Consider the following 15,540-nt stretch of genomic DNA (forward strand, 5'->3'; position numbering starts at 1 on the left):
CACGAGAATCTGAGAGGAATTGGTGACACTCCTTTTTTATTTTTTGCTGTCATCATGTCCCATATGAATGAATCTCACTTGGTTTTCACGTTGTTATTATGTGAAATCTGTTTCTTATGTATGTGCCCCTTCGAGCAGATTTGATTTCACACTGACTGTTCAACACAAGCTTAGGTTTGCTTCGTGACATGACGTGAATGAGAGCTTATTAGCCACTGGTGTTGCCCTGGATACGTCTGGTCCACTGCATCATCAACAAACTGCAAGCAAATACTGATGTCACTGAATTTAACTCTCATTCCTGTATCTATCGATTCACGTCAGACATATTCTGATGATTGATTCCCGTATGAAAGTGCTGTTTTTAGTCATAAGGACGTCAAACATAATTTTTTTAAGTGATAGCTGTTTATTTTAAAACAATTTGCAATTTAATATTTCACAAACCTACTCTTTCTATTCCTGTCTCACTCCCCCACTCTTTCATTCCCCTTTCTCTCTTTCTCTCACATGCTTCCTTCAAGCAGCCAATCACAGAATACATTGCAACACATGTAACTATTTCTTGACAATTAACTGTTACCTAGCAACTGGACCTTTAGAGAAAGAAAGAAAGAAACAGAGAGAGAGAGACGGGGGGAGGAAGATACAGAGAAAAAGAAACATTTGCGAAGTATACTGTGTCTTGGTTTGGGAGCTACAACATTACACGGAAGCAGCAAGTACTGATGTTGTGCAACACCCCCACACGGGGAGAAAAAAAGACGAAGAGAGCTAAACGCAAGCAGGGAAGAAGGAAGGAAGGATTGACAGGTAGACAGATAGAGGGAGTCGTGAATGGAAAGATTACGGAAAGTAATTAGTAAGAGACGACAAGTCGCAGCTTTCACATTCATTTAAAGAAAGACTGATAACAGACGCTCGTTTACGTGAGCTGCTATACGTATTTATGTTCATACGTACCGATATTCAGTCTCACGTCCTCACCAGCAAATATGCCCACTTCAAATATGAAGCGATATTGGGCCAAAAACAGTGGGCCACAGACTTGAAGCACTCACTCTTGTCAAAATAGCGAGCGGTGAACTAACCGACACAACACTGCCACCATGCGGCCGGAGTTATAACACCGCAGATTCATCTCGATCACTTCTGAAGGAATAGTGGGCTCGATGGTTTGTATTTTCAGATGTTAAAATTACACCACTGTGATTCTGACTGTTACATAAGAGCACAAAAAAAGTCCATAATCTGTTCTAGATGGCATGCGTTGCGTTGCGTTACATTATAAGCGATCGTGTTCCTCAATGCGGATGTTCATAATTAGTGTTCAGTGATATTTGGGGGAATGGATGTCATTAGTGAGCTGCATACTGCTATTCTCTGTTAGAGAGTGTGAAAGTGCAAATTTTTTCTTTTCTTTTCTTTTCTTTATGTAGGAGTTAATGTGTGGTATAATAAATCAGGATGCTGCTCTCATACACACAGATGGGAACCATCTCATATTTTAACTTAAGCATGTGAAAGCATGTGAATGGAGATGGTTGCCACACATAGAGTGTATAATGACAATAATTTAATTATACAGAACATAACCACACGCTTGCCTCTACATACATACATACAGGCACATGTACAGTCCCTACTTAAATATGAAAGTCCACCAGAAAAGTAATAAAAAATAAAATAAAAACTTAAGTTATAAAAGAAATGATAAAAGATTGTAACACTAAATTTGTAAAATTAATAATTTACCAAATATATATTGTATAATTCTTTCCGATCGAGCACTGTGCCAACCAGACCAAAATTACATAATTTAACATAATTAACTAAATTAAGTAGGGTGTTTGGTTTTGTTTGATTTAATTTGTAATTAGGTTATCTTAATATTTTCCATCAGATATATTCAACCAAAAATTCATATTGTGTCAGCCAACCGCTGCATTGAGTTCAATATTTGAGCACAATTGAGTAAAAAATCAATAAAAACATTGACAGAATTATATTTTAAAGTATTAACATTTATTCACCCGATTTTATTCCTGTCATACACATCTCTTGATACCAATGATTCAACTGAAGATTCTCCACCAAAAAATATTTGATCTCATTTGGTATTATCCTGCTGGGGAAGTTTTCCACAATCAACGTTCCCAGCATTCACTTTTCTGCCAGGGAACTTTAATCGCACCTTTGAGAGCCAAACGTGAAGGAGCGCAGACAAAAAAAATGTAATTAAAAAAATGAACGCACACTTGAATAGCATACTGACATTTCTAATATGTGAATTATATTTTATCCATAATATAAAGGATGTTTCCTGAATAACATTAATGTATTTGATTATACTATCTGCAAATGTTTCATCTGCCCCTCTACCTCTCACTCTCACTCTCGCTTGCTTTAACCCTTCCATCTTCATTTTTGAACACTTTTACTCGTCTGGTTCTCACTACCCTGTTGGCAGGACGGACCACTCGAACCATGTACCGCCGTGGATACTTTGCTTGACTCGGTCCCACGCTCCGAGGAGCCAGTTCTTCCCCTCCTTCCTCCCCCTCCTCACGGTAACCATGATGACGGAGGAAGGGTTCCAGGGTTGCTAGGCGATGGTTAAGATCTGTGATGCGCCTCTGTAAGTGGGAGACTTCTCTGAAGAGATCATTTAGGGACTCCGAGAGAGGGCGAACCCTGCGAGGAAGAAGAGAGTGTGAAATGGGGCGAGATAGAAGAGGTTTCTATGTTTGTATGTATGTGCGGAAACATCTGTAGGCCTACGAGAGAGAAAAATAGTTTTTTTTTAGGGATTGGCACACACTTTGCAGTCAACATTGCAAAAAAATTCAATGTACCAAGTCAGAACTCTAAAAGAGACTAATATCAGGAACTTTGTCTTAATTATGCATTATTAATGTGAATAGGAAATTTCACATTTGTTTTAGTGTGCTAAAATGTGGGGTCAGAAAGTCAAAAAGCATACATTAACAGGACTTAGTTTAATATGACAAGGCTGAGCTTCTGGTCCTCCTAGCCAAGACCTGGCTCACAAATACTCAAAAGGTCACGCTGCCATTGCCTCCAGGTGTGTTAAAATGCTCAATGCCATAGGATGACGAGTCCTTTGTACACCACATTACGACAACTGTCCGATCCTGCCGCTTCATGAATAACAACAAGAAAAACAAAGCCTTTTATCCACAATTTACTCTTCTCTGTAGCTAATCTGGTCTCTGAAATTTTCAAGGCTAGTCTACGGAAAATTTCTTTCTTCTGACGTTGTTAGTTGCTCTATGCTTTTTACCTATTTTTAAGTTTAAATGCATTAGATGTTCATTACAATACACGTAATTGGGATGCTTTACGAAACAAAAATATATGGCAATATAGCCTGCTGGAGAATATAATGCAAACTATAAATGAGAAAATAGCACTTGTTTTTAATATACTGCAATATGTGCATGGACCAAGTATGTTTGCCACAAATAAATATATATATATATATATATATATATATATATATATATATATATATATATATATATATATATATATATATATATATATATATATATATATGAATGAAGATTACTACACTACATTTAATTTTTTATACTTGTAATAGCTTTGTTGAAACCCTTAATCAATTAATTAATTTCATTTTCATGAGTTAATGCATGGATTCACAGGCTGAACATGTATTCATAAACTTTTATCTCACTTTATTGTTTTCATACACATTTCATGTATGGAAATATTTGTAGTGGTATATAAGAAAAAAAGTTTACTGCAAACATTAAAATGTTTGGACAGTATGTTTAGTACATATTATGCACAAAGTACATTTATTGCATGCATAAATATATATTATGAAGTGTAATAATGAATATAAAATTACATACATTATGATATATAAAGAAATATATTACCAAAAAATGTTCAATATACTTATAGAATTGATCAGTTAATAGATACTGACGAAACCTTTTCTGGGATTTGAAGTGCTGTAGCTTAGAATCAGCTTCATGAAATCAATCTCCTTATGGGCCTAGAGTCCATTAAGGGCCTCCTTATCTCCTTATGGGCCTAAAGTCTGTTAAACTGCCGACTTCAGGATAACAAACCCCCAAAGGAAGCTGTGTCTTTCTAGTTTATATAAAACAGTCCAACAACCAGCTTTCGTGTGCAAAAAACTTATTTTGAAAGCCAAGAAAGCTTTAGTGAACATAGCAAAGAGAGATACAGCTGGTTTAACATACTCTATGTTTTGTATGAAAATGCATGTTTTAAAATATTGGTTGGTTAACACTAATTGCTTTACTTGCCTTGTACTTTAACAACATAGTAAAAAGTCTTTTCAAAGAATTTGTACAGGTATTAGGAAATACTGTGTGTTACCTGGAGTAGTCTGGCAGGAGGGCATTGGGTTGTGAGTGTAACAGAGTCTTGATATCTTTGAAAATGCGTTTGCCCCAGGCGTCCAACACTCGAGTCACGCTGCGTATGTTAGCCACGTTCACATTCTCCGCTGCCGTGAGGGCAAAGACAATGAGGTTAGTCTCTAATAAGGCAAGCACCCACATGACAAGAGGCTGTCTGATACTTCAGAATGGTTTTAATCAGGTTTCTTTCACCAGACTACAGGGCTTTAACTTTAAAGTGTGGAATTAGGAGATGTCTATTTGTGTTTTAGCTAGGTTGACAGGTAAGGGGGAGTAAGTTGGTGTACATTGGCCAATGTGATTTGTATTTTAATATTAGCTCCATGAAACTGTACATCTGAATGAATGTGTTGCAGTTGAGCCAATCCAGACTGACTCACATTTTCACAATGACTGAAGCTGTTTTTGGAATGGACGCATTTAGGAATGGAAATTGGATCTGGATCATGATAATTGTCTTCTGTAGAGTTGCTTTATAGCTGAGTTAAATCGATTTCATATTGATGGAACTCACTGATGGCACCACTGATACTGTTACTGAACTGAATGAATCAAAACTGAATTGACTCCAGGTGTTACGACACTATTGCCTTTCTTTAGAGCTGCTTTATAGTTGATTTGATCTCGTTTCATAATTTGAGTCACTATTTCTGAACTGAACTGAATCAATATTGCATAGAACTGAGCTGAATAATGACATGATTATATTCTTTAGAGCTGCTTTATACAGTTGAATCAAATCGGCTTCATAACTTATTAACTTGGCAACATCTGCATTGTACATTTATTATTATTGTTATTTTTTTTTTACATTTGTTTATCATAAAGCACTATAGAAATAAATGTGGCTTGACATGCATCTTTTTCAACAAGCAAAGTACTAGGCATGCATAAAATCAATTAAAATTTCATCAGATTTACTAAAAGTAATTAAATGGCTGCTATTAATATACAGTAATTATGCTTACCTAACACCACTTGTATGTTTATTTATGAAAAATTATACTAAATTGATATTGTTTTCAGCTAGCAATAAGAATGCAGTTGCACACACACACACACACACACACACACACAATATATATATATTATTTATTTGCTTTACCTCCTTCTCTGTAGTTCCAGTTCCCATAATCCAGTTCATTGCTCGTTCCGAGGCATGGAGCCAAAAATGCCATGACCACCAGAGACATCATCAGTTTCATCTTTGCTGTCGAAACGGTCATGGTGAAGAAATGACTGAGGTTTAAAGGAGAGTAAGGACGAATTATCAAAAAGTTAAACAAGTACTAAAAACACAATGTAAGGCAAGAGACTTAAACCTTTACCCTGCCAATACATCTGGCAGATGGAAGATCACTTTGTTTTTTTCCAGGACAAACAGCCAGATGTGTTTTAGGGGCCGATGATACTGTGGAAACTTTCAGTGCCGAGGCCTGCATTTTTATATGCTCATATCCTGTATGTATTATAATTTCTGTATATTCTTTGAATATTGGGTTCGTTTTTTCTGTTATTTATTCATTTTGGAATTTAGTATTTAAGTTAGAGGCACAAATCCCATACTTTTTCTATTATAAAATCTTAGATAACCTTTTGAAAAATAACCTTTTCTGTATCCAACTATTAAACTCACCCAATAATTTTGACATAATCTGTTGAAATAATATTTAATTCATTAAACTAAAACTATTTTTCATGTTTACCTACTTTTATTTACAAAATAATTTTACATTGACAGCACTTAAAATGGTTACACCCATCCATTTTTCTGTACATCATAGTATATAAATAGTAAAAAACCTCAATGTTATTTTCCACATTTTCAAATCCACATTTTCTGTGGGTTAAGCACCTTCTTCTCTGACCATTTGAAAAAGCAAATAAAATGACTTTAAAATGTTGTATGGGTTTCATGCCTTTTGCCGTATCCATGGAAAGTGCCTCATGCTCTTCACTTCCCAAGAACAATCACGCAAGTGTCGGGTATTTCCATTCCATTAAATGACTACGATCAGATCACAAAATGACTGGAGTTCATTCAGGAACACAGAGGGGAGATGGATGACGGGCTGATTGTCTTGTGACTGACCTAACTGATAGCAAACTCAATTAACTCATTTGAAAGAAAATCTCCTTTGTGCTGGAGCCACAAAGGTCAATGTCACAGAGAGAGAGAGCTCTGGGGTAAGGTTACTATGAAAAGGCAGAACCGCAAAGAAACATGATTAGACTAAAATGACCACATTTCAGAGAAATGCTGCAGGAAAGCAAAGAGAAACTGGAGTGACTCCACACTGAGAAAGCGTCCAGAGGCGACAGAGAGCTTTCATTAATATTGAACTTGGAGATCACAGAGTGAGTCACTAAAGAGGCATTTCTTAAAACGGTTTCATGTTGTGGCGTAGCAGATATCTGGATGCTCAGGAACTCGAAGATCACAGGATTAATGTTTGATCAGCACACTTTTCACACACTTTACCCATTTCACACGTTTTTCAAATCATGCAGGCTTTTAAATAAAGACCTAAGGAACTGACATGAAATCGGAATATCAAAAAAAAAACAATTACAACATACATCTACTTATTTCGATTTATTGATTTCTTGCACTTGCTGTAAAAATTATTTTGATGCTTTGTGAGGTCTACACAGACCCCTCTGGTATATATAAAGGATAAGTACATACATTTTTACTTTTAATGGTTCAAATTCGTGAAGTGCAAATTACTTACTTTTTCAGGGAATGAGATGTGGCTTTCCTTTCTCTTTTTTCTGTCCTCCTCTCTTCTGCTGTAATATCGCTGTCCTGTCTACTACTTCTCTCTGAACACTGTGCTGAAATCTGTTGACAGTCAGAGTGCAAACACTTAAACTTATGTCTGCCCTGCATAAGAACTATGATGCTGTGCACATTCACCTCTCTCTCTCTCTCTCTCTCTCTCTCTCTCACCCCTCTGTCTTATTCTCCCCCTTCTGTTCCTTTTTCTACTCTCTCTCTCTCACACTTTCTTCTTCTTATGCATCTCTTTTTCTTTCATTCTTTCTCTCCTTCTGTCTCTTTCTCTTCATCTCTCCATCTGTTAGACTCTGTCTTCTCACTCCCTCACAAACCATCACTCTTTTTCCAGATGTGCACCTTTTCTTTAAGTTTTAAAGAAAAAGAAAAATAACTTTTTTCCCTTATAGTGGCACACTGACATGAACTGATAGTGGCACACTGATAATCACTATGAACTGTTCATAGTGATTACTTTTCATAGGCAGAATGGTTTGCATAATAAATCATAATGTTGTACCTTTAAACCAAACCCTAACTAAAATCTCTTGAAATATTGCAGCATTCTAAACATTTCAAACATTATGAGCATTTCAAATGGTGATAACCACTAAAAAGGTCCTTATCAGTCAGTTTTTGACCTGTTTCTCAGTATGGCCAAATCTGGACACATCCACAGGATCTAACAGGATAACAGAGCAGTCAGTCTCATAAATCAGGTCTCACATGATTTCTGTTATTCAATCACAAGGCTCTTTAACATCACAGCAAAAGCTGCATCAACTTGCATCTGCTTTTCAGTTGGAATGCTCTTGATTAAAAACATTGCATTCTTAATTAAGTCTCCACATCTCACAGTATTATTTCCAAGGTAATGGTTGGTGAATTTTAGTGGGCCACTATTAATGTCTGAATTAAATCTAGTTAAACCTGTACCAGACAATGTCCAGACTTATATCTGTCTTATATATTTTGATATCAGAAACACATGTGCCAAAGGTTATACCATTTACCTTGATGGAGACATATTCATACTTTAGGATTTAAAACAAGACTTTCATAAATCAATTGTCCAGACCTCGCTATCTACATAAAAACCTTTTAAAGTCAATTTAAAAAAAATGCATAAAAGAAGTTCCTGGATTCAGGAAAATGACCAAAAAGTATGTTTAATAATTTATTTTATGGTAATTTATATCCAGGAGCTTAGTTTAAATTTGTAAATTTAGACATGGGAAGTCTACTTCTTCTTCTGTCTTCTTCCAAAGTTTTTTTTTTCTCTCTCAAAATAATTAATCTTTTCTTAAATGCTTATGACTGCAGAAATAAAAGGATGAAAGAGATTACGGGACAGAAATATTTATATTCCCTGGTATCCAGATGTTATATTTGTTGTGCCTCTATCTGTCTCTCTCACCCTGGTCTGTTTTGGAGAATGTGAGTATTTCTTTACTTCAGCTCAGAAGTCACAAGGCACTCATGCACCTGTTTCTCATTAAACAAGGCGATTTGTCACCTCTAACTGGATTCCTTGCTCTTCTCTTCACCTCACTCTCCATATATCTCCCTGTCTTACTCTCTTTATCTTTATCATACATAGGTGAGTGATATCCATATTAATGGCTGTATTTTGTTCTTGTTAATCTTTTCTTCTTATTATTATTTTACGTCTTCACTCATAAGACTTAATCGTATTTCTATCTGTTATCTATTGTAAACCATTCTATTTGTTTCTATATATAAAGTAATATTTACTTTAACTTCATACTAAACGAAGTAAGAAGTGGAAAAGGATTCTGCACTGCTGTTTGTGATTTATCTGCCCTGGCGTTAATTATGTGTAATCTATTTCAGTGACAGTGATGTAATCATTACGTAATTCATTTTTGATTATTTTGGAACTCCTCTTTATATGATGTGATTCAGGCGCTCGCTCACAAAACATCGTGCGCTCTTCTGCTGCCACCTGGTGGTCAGAGTAGACAGAGCAGTCTAGTGTGAGAATTGCTCGCGCGCGCACACACAAAGTTCCGTTTTAATCAGTTATGCTCTCAAATAATGAATGTCTCTCCTCGTTACAGAGGATCGCAAGTGCCATGAAAGCAACAGAAATGTTTGTGATTGGTTACACTGTTCAACTCTACAGAACATGATGTAAATAGAAACTTTGGGAATGTTGTAAATGGAAACCTTTGAAGCTTTGCAAACTGCAGAGCATAAACACAACAAAAAGGTACCATTGAGAGGTTGCCACATCTGTTTCGTCAATATCCTGTTGTTACATTCAGCAGAGGGTGCTTTTCACTGCGTGGAAAAATGGACGTGTGTTGGCAGCACTACTTTATTAAGATAAACCATTTTTTCACACATTATATAAAGAAACTACATTTCATTGCTAAAGCCTTGTTTAAAACCCGATTACGTTTAGGTTTAGATTTAGATTAGATTAAGCCAACCAAAAAAAAAAAAAAAAACAGTTCAGTAAAAGGACTTAATTAAGGAAGAGAGCTTGTGGAGTGAGGGAGGAAGTGGTTTCTGATGATTAAGGGTTGCCAGGTTTTCACAAAAAAACCCGCCGAAATTTTAACCAAAATTAGTCCAATCGTGTTTAAATGGTGATTCCCGGTAAAAATTGCTCGGGGTAAAATACAAGTTTTCGGCGGGGCTCCTCCTATCTATCGCGTTATTGGGGACGCTTCAACCCGCTCCCACAGTGTTAAACTCCCCCTGTAGTCAAAAAAAAAAAAAAGAAAAAAATGAAATACTCATATAAAAACTCATATTTGATCATAAAAATGACATGCTTTTTTCTTGTGAAAATAATTTTCTCATGCCTTAAAATAGCCTGCCTCATTTACTAGATCCGGATCTATGAATACGCACATTAGCCCTACCTCCTAGTCACACACCAGCCAGCCATGAGCCTGCTCCTCATCCACTAACTCAGTGGTTCCCAAAACTGTCCTGGAGGACCCCTGCACATTTTGCATGTCTCCATAATCACACCCAATTTACAAAAATAGGTCTCTGCAGGAAAGTAATGGGAGATACCAGATCAGGGTGTTTTAGACCATGATACCTGATTGGCTGACGACATAGTGATGTAGATTTAGGGGTGGAGTTAGGTAAGAGGGATCATTTTGATTGCATGATTTCGAAACACCCACAAGGTCATAAACGCCCACTTTTGCTCTGCAGAGACCTACGTTTCCCTATTTAATGATTGCGGTTTCTACTAACAAGCTGATGAGTGGAATTGTCGCGTCTTTTAAATGAAGACTCTGGATTCAAACTGTATGAACGTGTTCACTTTACTTTCTTTAGGCAACGTTAAACATACATAACTCACTGGCGCTTCCTCGTCGCCTTTCTCGTGACATCATCAACCTCTCGCCAACCTAGAACACCATAGCAACAACACCACATCTCCCCTTTCTAGAGATCAAAGGGTAGACTACCTTTGTCTCAACAGACCTTAGAGGATTATTCTGCCTCTTTTGCTGGAAGGTCTGCTCCTATCTAACTCTTAAACAAACCAAGTAATTATAACATTTGTCTTCCTATTTCGAACATTCTTTTTTTTTTTTTTAATGTACATTAAGTGGCAATGTATTTGTAACTATAATGCAGCAGTAAACCACACACTTGTTTACAGGTTCAACCTTGCAGGTTTCACGATCCGTCTCCCACACCTAGTTCTAGGTGTAGACACCACATCAGGAATGTCCTGCTCCTCTGATTCCTGAGTGACAGGGTGCGACTCAGTGATTGTGTCCGAGGACTGATCTTGTGTATCATTTTTATCATCCTTAGCTGACGCTTGCATAGGTACCAGATGGTAACGATTACGTCTCACAGTCCCATGTTGCGTATTCACAAGGTAAGACCGTGGAGCCAAGTGACTGGCCACAATCGTTCCTGATTCTTTAGCATCAGACACCCAGACTTCTTCCCCCGGCTGTAGTGTGCTGAGTTTTCTAGCTCTATGATGTTTATTGAAGCGCTCTGCATCTGCACTCTTTCTTTCCGTCTCCTTTCTGAAAATTGCATCAGTATCAGGAAGTGCTGGATCTAGCAATGATGAGAGTGTGGGCACAGTTGTTCGCAGCCTTCTTCCCATAAGAAGCTGTGCTGGGCTATACCCATTCTGCAAAGGAGTAGCACGATACGCTAGGAGAGCAAGGTAAGGGTCATCAGCTTTCTTGAAAAGAGCTTTTATTGTCTTGACTGCACGTTCAGCCTCTCCATTGCTCTGGGGGAACTTTGGGCTGCTAGTAACGTGGACAAATCCATAAGAAGCAGCAAAGGATGCAAATGAGTGCCCAGAGAATTGTGGCCCGTTGTCTGTAATTAGTGTCTCTGGAACTCCATGCCGTGCGAATATGGATTTCATGTGGACAATGACGTCAGTAGACCTACTGGGTGATAACTGAGCAATCTCTACATACCTGGAATAGTAATCCACCACTAGCAGGTACGTCTTAGTTCCCAGCATGAATAAATCAGCTCCTAACCTTTGCCAGGGTCTGTCTGGAAACTGAGTGGGCATGAGTGGTTCTTTTGGGTTTTGTCTCTCCTTGAGGCATGTCCTGCAGTTGAGCACCAATTCCTTCAGCTGATTACTTAACCCTGGCCACCATACTGATTGTCTTGCCCGCTCTCTGCATTTTACAAGTCCTAAATGCCCCTCATGCAACTTGCTAAGGACATCATTTCTCATAGCGGCTGGAATGACCAACCTCGTACCTCTCAGCAACAGGTCGTCCTGCACAGTTAAGAGAGCCCGTTCTGCCCAGTAACGCTTCAGTATTGGATCTCTCCGACTGTGCTCTGTCCACCCTTCAACACACAGTTTCATCACACTGGAGCATACCTTGTCATTCTTTAAGTCTTCTCTCAGCTGTCCCAGGTAGGTTGTGCTTGCTGGCAAATTCCCCATGATAGCGTCAACATAAATGTTAGTGTCCTCCCAAAACTCTCTCTCTTCATGAAGCTCACACTGCTTTACCGGAGCACGTGACAGAGTGTCAGCTACCCACAAATCCTTTCCTGGCACGTGAACAATGGAGTAGGAGTAACGCATCAGACGCATTTTGAACCTCTGGATACGAGGAGGGAGAGCATCCAGAGCTTGCGATCCTAAGAGACTCAGTAATGGCTTGTGGTCAGTTTCCAATGTGAAATGTTTGCCAATGACAAAGTCTTTGAATCTTTCGCATGCCCATGTGAGCCCCAAGGCTTCTTTCTCCACTTGCGCGTATCTCTGCTCAGTCTGAGAAAGAGATCTTGACGCATACGCTATCGGCTTCCAACCTTCTGGCCACCTTTGAAGTAGGACGGCTCCCAGTCCGTAGGACGAAGCATCCGCTGACACTTTACAGTCTCTGTTCGCGTCATAGATGGCAAGAACAGGGGGGGATGAAAGGACGTCTTTCAGAGCCTGGAACGCATTGGCTTGTTCAATGCCCCAAATCCAACAGTTCTTTTTCGACAGCAGGTCACGGAGAGCTTTGTCTTTATCCGCCAGTCGGGGAATAAACTTCCCAAGCTGATTTACCATCCCCAGGAAGCTCCGCAATTGACTCACATTTGAGGGCTCCGTCATGTCCCTGATGGCTGCTGTTTTCATGGGGTCTGGGCTAATGCCATCAGCAGAAATAATGTGCCCTAAAAAGTGTACTGTCCGCTTTGACAACTCACACTTCTCGACATTAAGGGTCATGCCTGCCTTTTGCATTTTCCTCAGTACTGCATGCAAACGGGTGTCATGTTCCTCCCTTGTTCTCCCCCACACCAGAACATCATCAATATGACACACCGTGCCTTCCAGTCCTTCAGTAACCTCTGTAGCCATTCTATTCTGGAAGTGCTCTGGCGCAGATGATATACCGAAGGGAAGCCGTTTGAAGAAGAAACGGCCAAATGGAGTTATGAACGTTGTGTAGCGTGCAGAATCCTCTGACAATGGTATCTGCCAGAATCCCATATTGGCATCTAACTTACTGAAGATCTGTGCTCCAGCAAGCATTCCTAATGTCTGTTCAACTGATGGCAGGATGTATTTTTCCCGGCGAACTGACTCATTTAACTTGGAGAGGTCTACACATATCCGAACAGCACCTGACTTCTTTGGGACCACCACCATGCCAGCACACCAGTCTGTTGGTTCCTCCACCCTGCTGATTACCCCCAAAATCTCCATACGGCTCAGCTCTTCTTTAACTTTACTCATTAAAGGTAACGGGATACGTCTTGGGGTTTTAAGAGAGAATGGAGAAGCCCCCGGTTTGAGCCTGATAACATATGGCTGTCGTACTTCCCCCAGACCGCTGCACAATTTTGGATAACTTGTCTTTAATATTTCCATATCAATGTTATCTAATCGTGCCACAAGCTCAAGCTTTGCAATAGCCGGTCTGCCCAGAAGTGCAGTGTGCAGATTTCTGATTATGTACACATCTTCCTCGGACTGTTTTTCACCTCTCTTCAACAGCAGACTAGCAACTCCCACAACATCTAAGGGATCTTGCCCTGGACCAAGTAATGGCCTCGTTGCATCCTTGAGGGTAGGTGGGTCTTTATTAAAAATCTCCTCAAACACCTCTACTGGAATGACCGTGACATCCGCGCCAGTATCAATCTTAAACGGCACACATTTGTGTCTAATGTTTAAGTTTACCATCCATGGTTCGCCAGCACCTGTGATGCTGCCAAGAAATATAGGGTCCCCCTCACACACTTCACGCACAGTTTTTGATGATGTGCACACCCGCTTGTAGTGCCCTTTTTTCCCACAGGAGTGACATTTTACGTCATTTGCTGGACAGTCACGTTTTGCGTGTGCTGGGGAGCTACCACACTTATGGCACTGGTTGCTATTCATCTTACTGGAGTGTACTATATGTGATTTCTGTTTAGGACCATTTCCTTTTTGGGGTCTCCCAACGTTATACTTTCCTTTGTACACTCTGTCGACAGAGCCCGCATCTGCAGCCACAGTGTCTGTCACACTTCTCAGCGCAGCTTGCTGTCGTTTCACCTCCTCACTTTGCCGCGCCATTGCTATTGCTTTTTCCAAGGTCAGCTCATGATCCAGCTGCATACGCTCAGACAGCCGTTTGTCAGCCAACCCCACGACGAGCCGGTCCCGAATTAGCTCATCATGTAATGCTAAATAATTGCAATGTTCAGCCAGAGCATACAAAGCTGTCACAAATGAATCAACAGTCTCATTTTCCTCCTGTTTACGCATATTGAAACGTGCCCGTTCGTAAATTACATTTCTTCTCCCAACGAAATGTGCATCAAAACCTGCTTTTACTGCGTCATACTTTGTTTTGTCAGCGTCTGCCAGTGGTAACCCACGGAGAATATCATCCGCCTCATCTCCCATGCAGTAAATGAAAGTATTCACCTGATTTTCATCCGAGTTTTCTTGCAGGTTGCTCGCCAATCGGAACCGTTCAAACCTCCGGATCCATTTTGCCCATTCTTGTGGTTTAGAGAAGTCGAACGGCTCAGGCGGCCGTATGCTGAAAGTAGCGCTCGGTCCCGCTGCTCTCGGCGCAGCGACCGCATTATCTCCGCCATCCATTTCAGCTCGCACGTTCTTCCCACGGCTCCGGGCTCCGCGAGCAAAACTCAATCAGGTAACACGTCAAACTACAGCACTTCTGACACCATGTCGCGTCTTTTAAATGAAGACTCTGGATTCAAACTGTATGAACGTGTTCACTTTACTTTCTTTAGGCAACGTTAAACATACATAACTCACTGGCGCTTAGTGAACACGTTCATACAGTTTGAATCCAGAGTCTTCATTTAAAAGACGCGACAGAATCAAAATGTGCAGGGCAGGGAGTTCTCCAGGACAGTTTTGGGAACCACTGTGACTGAACTGTAAAAAAAACGTGATACAATGGCAAGTGGAAATATTGGTTTAATTAAGCCACATGTTTGAACCAGAAATAAGCTGGTATGCTCAACATAAGCAAGGAGACTAATGGCTTATGTCGTGAGGTAACATTAGCTGTTTGAGCTGGTTCGTACGCGGATAGTAACTGATAAAACTGTTTTTACTAGCTCTAGACAACTACAGTGGATACTGTAACCAAATGCAACCATGTTTGTGATTCCAAATCGCGCCCGCGTTCATGCGCGTGAGACGCGCGGTTGTCAATGCAGGAGTGCGTCTGACCCCGGACTACTTTTACACTGTGGTCCTAAATACAATTAAATAAGCACTAACAGCACATGCCCTCCTTAGCTAAACATATGTGACTGCCTTTGGGAAACTACAGTTTTAAGGAGAAAATACTC

At 39.6% G+C, this 15,540-nt stretch overlaps 1 protein-coding gene across 1 annotated transcript; it reads right to left on the reverse strand.

Moving 5' to 3' along the window:
• Positions 1–2,003: 2,003 nt before the first annotated feature.
• LOC127946465 (uncharacterized) lies at positions 2,004–7,399 on the reverse strand. Its single transcript, XM_052543090.1, has 4 exons — positions 7,178–7,399; positions 5,548–5,681; positions 4,399–4,528; positions 2,004–2,694 (listed from the first exon to the last, which is right to left on the reverse strand). The coding sequence occupies exons 1-4, from the start codon at positions 7,333–7,335 to the stop codon at positions 2,379–2,381; spliced, it is 738 nt and encodes a 245-aa protein (XP_052399050.1). The 5' UTR covers positions 7,336–7,399; the 3' UTR covers positions 2,004–2,378.
• Positions 7,400–15,540: the final 8,141 nt, after the last annotated feature.

This window comes from Carassius gibelio, chromosome A1 (genome assembly GCF_023724105.1).
Source record: "Carassius gibelio isolate Cgi1373 ecotype wild population from Czech Republic chromosome A1, carGib1.2-hapl.c, whole genome shotgun sequence".
NCBI classification, from domain to species: domain Eukaryota; kingdom Metazoa; phylum Chordata; class Actinopteri; order Cypriniformes; family Cyprinidae; genus Carassius; species Carassius gibelio.

Coding starts and splice junctions, on each gene's coding strand:
- LOC127946465 (XM_052543090.1), bottom strand. CDS start 7,335: ATGCAGGGCAGACATAAGTTTAAGTGTTTGCACTCTGACTGTCAACAG. Junction 5,682..7,177: donor ACATCTCATTCCCTGAAAAA/GTAAGTAATTTG, acceptor TTTAAACCTCAG/TCATTTCTTCACCATGACCG. Junction 2,695..4,398: donor CTCCTGCCAGACTACTCCAG/GTAACACACAGT, acceptor TCTTCCTCGCAG/GGTTCGCCCTCTCTCGGAGT.